The sequence below is a fragment of the Populus euphratica genome, unplaced genomic scaffold (genome assembly GCF_000495115.2).
Source record: "Populus euphratica unplaced genomic scaffold, PopEup_1.0 scaffold1.1, whole genome shotgun sequence".
NCBI lineage: Eukaryota > Viridiplantae > Streptophyta > Magnoliopsida > Malpighiales > Salicaceae > Populus > Populus euphratica.
The window spans coordinates 102199-107753 of record NW_011499845.1 but is presented as its reverse complement, the minus strand read 5'-3'; the positions used below and the strand labels follow the sequence as shown (position 1 = coordinate 107753).

Genomic DNA, 5555 nt, shown 5'->3' with positions numbered 1-5555 from the left:
CTCTTTCTCCAGGTAATAACTAACAACCTCCACTCTCTCTCTAAAACCCCGCTCTTATAGGGTTTCGATTTCCTTCAATTCCACTCTCTTATATACTTTCTGTCTCGTATACCTATTCGTGTCCGTATCCGTGCATGTATACGTATAGAAACGTGTTGTGTGGTATTTGAATTTATTATACGTGTAATCTAGGGTTTGATTAGGAGATAAGTTTTTACGTTTGTGATTAGTTTATAATTGCTTTGAATTTTGAAATAACGAGGTGTGTTTTCTTTTGTGATCAATGTTTAGATTTTTTAGCAAGATGGCCGATAATCCGACCAGTCCGGCGGCGGGGAGCCACGAGAGTGGTGGTGAGCAGAGCCCGCGGTCAGGGGTGAGAGAGCAGGATAGATACCTGCCTATTGCTAATATCAGTAGGATCATGAAGAAGGCGTTGCCGGCTAATGGAAAAATTGCAAAGGATGCTAAGGATACTGTTCAGGAATGTGTTTCCGAGTTCATTAGCTTTGTCACCAGCGAGTAAGTGAAAGAGTTGATTGGTTTTGGTTTTGATTATTGACGATTGCCCTTTGTGTATCGTAATCATGGAGATGGTGTGATTCTGTGTAGAACTGTTATTGGTGGTTTTGGAGAATGGGGTATTGATTGCTTTATGGAATGCAATGGTAGTTTGGAGATGTTGCTTTTGTTTATCTGATTGGATGGCCTGGGATTAATGGTTTTCTCTTGTTTTCTGATTAATGTAGTTGTGAATTGAGGTTTTAATTTGTGCAATGAAATGGTGCCTTTGGAAATTAGGGTTCTTGCACTGAAGGTCTGGTTTTGTGAAATGTGATTGGATGTTGTTTTCTTTAGGGCGAGTGATAAGTGTCAGAAGGAGAAGAGGAAGACGATCAATGGGGATGATTTGTTGTGGGCAATGGCAACGTTAGGATTTGAGGATTATATTGAGCCACTTAAGGTGTACCTGGCTAGGTACCGGGAGGTAATTAGTTTGTTTTCTTGTCTATGATTTATTTTGTTTACATATAGGTTGGTTTGTAATCTAATCATCTGACTCTTCTCTTTCCTTCTCTTTCACCGATTGGTTTTATTGGATCACTGCCATGTCACAGTTGGAGGTAATAAACATTTTTCTAATTGAAGCATTGTTTCCTTCTTTTTCTTTCTTTCTTTTTTTTTTTTTTACAGTTTAACCACCTTTTATATGAATATCTTTTCAAGAAAAAAATTCTGTAAAGTTGTGAGTTATACTTTTAGCAACTTTGGCAGGGTGATGCAAAGGGGTCTGCTAGAGGTGGAGATGGATCTTCTAAACGGGATGCAGTTGGAGGTCTGCCTGGTCAAAATGCACAGGTAAGTTTGTAACCATGCTTTAGAGGTTGATTATTCTGACCTTACTAAGTTTCATTAGCTCACCATACTGTCTTCTTGTTGTGTTTGGATGAACTACCACGTCAGTTTGCTTTTCAAGGATCGATGAACTATACGAGTCCACAAGTAATCCTCTCTCACTCCCCCCCCCCCCCCCCCCTCCTCTATTCCACACACACGCACAAACAAGCACAGATTCTTAAACTAATGGAATATAGAGTCAAATGTTAAATATTTAAATCAATAGTATCAGAGAATTGTAAATCTTGATTTATTGAATTGGTCGTCTACTTATTAATTGCTCATGCAATTTCCTCTTGGATTCAAAAACTGCGGTCATTGGGTCAAATATAAATGACATGCATATTATGCAAGAATAATTAGTCCTTTTCTTTCTTCCCAAAAAAAAAAAAATTACATGTAGCACTGTTTGCACTTGTCCCCAAACGATCCTCATATTTTTAATCCTGGATTGATAGGAAAAACAGATTTGACTAAATGCTTGGCAAAAAATTAATTATGTTGAATGGTCAAAAAGTCACAAATTGATATAGAAAGTGTAAAATTAACCAATACTTAAAAAGAGGAAAAGGGAAGGAAGAGGGTGACCAATGTCTGATGGCTAAAAGCTCACTGAGTGAAAGGGGAAATTCTGTAGGAAATTACACGTATATTAACTCTCAATCATTTTGATAAGAGGAGTAGGTAAGGTTCAGAAGGGGAAAAAAAAAATCTTTTAATATATTGGTCCAAACCAATCATTGCTGGGGGTTTACTTAATCACCACAACACAGTGACTTGTATATATTTGCAAGCAAGTAAATTTTCAACCATTTGATTGTTAACAAAATGAAAGAATGCATGCCTAAATTGCTACTAGGCTTAGGCTGTACGTGATTGTTGGGAATCCTGGTTTTTTAGGTCTCATAAGATATATCTATCAGGCTATCACCACATTTGCAGTGCTATGTGGTGTCTCTGCATCTGAAGCAATTTATGGATTTTATCCATGTTTTTTGGTGCGTCACCTATTGTTTTCTAAACTTAATGCTAGAAGGTTTCTATATGTAAAGTGGGGGCTGCTTGCCCAAGTGTTGTCAAAGGTGAAAGGCGCTAAAAAGCGTCAAGCCAGGAAAATGCCCAAGGCGCTTTTGATACAAAAATTACAAGTACATTATTATATATGATATAACTTAGTAGAAATTTCTTCAGTATGACAGAAGAGAGAAGGACTAACATGGAGAGAGAGAAAAAAAGTGAAGAACAGAGAAATTTGGAAACAAAAAGATGAGATGACAGAAGAATAAAAGATAAAGGAATGCCTCTGATGTTCTTCAGTCTTCACTCTTGAATCTTCTTTCACTTCTTCTTTGGTGGTGTTTCACTTTTGTTTCTGTTCTTCTTGTTTCAACTTTCAAGTCTGTTTCTCATCGTCTATAACTTTTATTTATATTTTTGCACCTCAATCTATATTTTTGACAAAACTACTGTTAAATTTTTTTTAAGACCAGAAAAAGAGACAAACAAGACAAAACATAAGCCTTTTTTTTAATTATTTTTTATAAAAAAAAGCAGGAATCAAACAGATGCCTCTTCAAACCAATCCTTAGTTTCACATAGTTTTCATCAGGCAATGCCTTTATCGTGTGCCTGTCATGGACAGGCGCTTGCCTCTTCTAATATCATTGCCCCAGGCTAAGGAAGGCGCCTCAGCCTTGCCTCCGGGGATTAAGCAAGTGCCCAGGTGCCTTGTGACAACACTGGCTTGCCCTAAATCCATTTACTCAATGTAAGTAGCTGTAAGAATTGGTTTGGCGCCTCTAATTATATGCCAGTGCTTTCCCATTATCCTTGTTAAATCACCCTCGAACACCCATTCTTGGAGAAGGGGCTTGAGATTGTCATTGCTGATAATGACAGTTTCAAATTACTTGTCTTCAATCATTCCATGAAAATGCTTCTAATTTCTAGAGTCTCGGAAGCAAAATAATAACCTTCAGCTATCCCTAAGCATGATATAGGACGTGGGGAAGTCTGCTTGATTCAAGTTGAATAATGGTAAACCTTGCAGCCAGTCAACGATAATGTACTGCTGTCTGGTAAACATTTAACATGCAGATGATGAGCCCCTAGTGGCCTAAACTAAAACCTACCCAATTTTCCAATTCTTCTTGGACATCAAATGATTAACATTCTTATATTAGCATTGTTTATCAGTGCTCCAGCTTGCTGGAATAACTTGTGGTTGACTATGAGTGTTTCTTACACCTGGTTTAATCACGTGAAAGATCATATTTGGCTTGATGATGGAATCGTATCTTTGTCAGTGTCTGTCTTAAATGGTGGTCTTGAGAAATCTCTAAAACAGAGCTACACTTTGCATCCTAATGATTTTGCATTAAAGGTCATGTATTTCTCATTGAAACGGATTGATCCTTTCTAATCTATCCAGGACCGTTTCAAGAGTGATGGTGAACAATGCAAAGCAGTTGATATTTTCATTTTAAGATCTTTTGATACGGAGCATGAACAAAACATGAAAAATGTGCATCAATGTATTGGAATGAAAATGAGGCATGTGAAGAACCAGTAGTTAAATTCTCTTTTTGCTCGGTTTAAATTGAATGAGTTGAGCAAAAATTAGGCACCTCATGTTATTGATTTTTATGCATGTAGTTTTTATCTTTCATTTACAAATGACGGTTCTTTGATGGCCTTTTTGCCACCATACATTCATACTGTCTTAAATGTGTGCATTATTAGGATCAAGTTAGGATTTGATTGCACGTAGGGTGTAGCTAGTTTAGTGTTGAGTTCTTTCCTTGTTATCTTGTTCCATTCCTCATAGATAGATGTGTCAATAAGCAATGTGGAAAATGAAATCAGATGCTCCCCCCCACCACCCCCCCCAAAAAAAAAAAAAAAAAAAAAAATTCCCCCGCCATTCTTTTAAGGTGAAAGGGGATTAGGGGGCTTGGTGAAATTGCAATTGTGGCCTGTATTCTTATGAGCTTCTTGCCATCTTGCGCAGGTGCAGGGACAGCATATGATCCTTCCTTCCATGCCAGGCAACGAGTAGGGTTTGGCTTTGCTTTGGTCAATTCAGTGAATTGTAAGTTGTAACGTTGGTAAAACTTTTTAGTTCCAACACTAGTAGAATCTAATCTCTCGCATTAGTTGATCTGATTGGTACCAAAGTGCCCTATATATTTTGGTGGCTTTGGTTTCTGGTTGTTTGTTGGGGGTGGTTTGAATTTTGGTTGGTGCCTTCATCATCAGTGCAGTTTTAATAGTTAGATTAATTTCTGTAAATTTGTTTTCTCAAATATATATTTTTCCGAGCATTGCAAGTATGATTTCTTGGAGCATTTGACGCCATACCTCATTAGCCGATGATGTCAGCTTTTGATTTTTCAGAGTGGTACCATGTTATATGCTTGTCAATTGTCAAATTTACGGACCTATCCTGAACCGCAAGAACGAGTCAGCATCACTGCCAAACCTTAAAGTGACTTAAAACTGGAAACAGGGATCTTTGATCTGTCACTTCTCATCATTGATGTTTTGCCTGTGAACTCCTGTGGTTCCTGGATTTTGAGTGAACTTTTATTATCGACAATTCTTCTTATGATTTTAAATGAATTCATTATTGATTTATTGAAATAACGTTACCTTGGGGCATTTGTTTGTTTGATAATATGGTGTAAAATGCTTTTTAATTAAAAAAATATTGAAATGTTTTTTTTTCAAATATTTTTTTTGACATCAATATTATCGAATAGCACAGTTTAAAAAACATTCTATAAATTACATCCAACTACAAAAAAAATCTTGAACAATAGGGTGTTTTTAGCATCTTGTAATCCAGAACTAAGATGACACCTTCATGGCGAAGAAACCAAAAAAACAGGTAATAGGGGTAGAGAAGATAAAACGCAATAGGAGATGGAGATAAAATGAAATGAAAATTAAATTATGTTAGATAAAGATATATAAGACATGTAATCATTTATGTGTCATGTTTGGATGATGTTGGATATATACATAATTAAATATAAGAAAAATATAATTCTATTTTACCTTATATATATATATATATATTAAAAAATATAGATATTATTATTTTATTTTACTTTATATTTAGAAATTAATAATAGGTAATAACTTTAGTTAAAAAT

General features: G+C 35.9%; 1 protein-coding gene across 4 annotated transcripts; it reads left to right on the top strand.

Annotated features, from left to right (window-relative positions):
* Positions 1–6: 6 nt before the first annotated feature.
* LOC105133800 (nuclear transcription factor Y subunit B-1) lies at positions 7–5040 on the top strand. 4 transcript variants are annotated; one of them, XM_011039049.1, is made up of 7 exons: positions 7–12; positions 301–522; positions 859–988; positions 1119–1124; positions 1276–1359; positions 1465–1503; positions 4409–4735. In XM_011039049.1, the coding sequence occupies exons 2-7, from the start codon at positions 305–307 to the stop codon at positions 4454–4456; spliced, it is 525 nt and encodes a 174-aa protein (XP_011037351.1). In that variant the 5' UTR covers positions 7–12; positions 301–304; the 3' UTR covers positions 4457–4735. The 4 variants fall into 4 exon arrangements, with proteins under 4 accessions (XP_011037351.1, XP_011038112.1, XP_011036599.1 ...); XM_011039810.1 differs by having other exon boundaries at positions 292–522; XM_011038297.1 differs by lacking the exon at positions 7–12 and adding an exon at positions 4795–5040 and having other exon boundaries at positions 57–522; positions 4409–4489.
* The last annotated feature ends 515 nt before the right edge of the window (positions 5041–5555 follow it).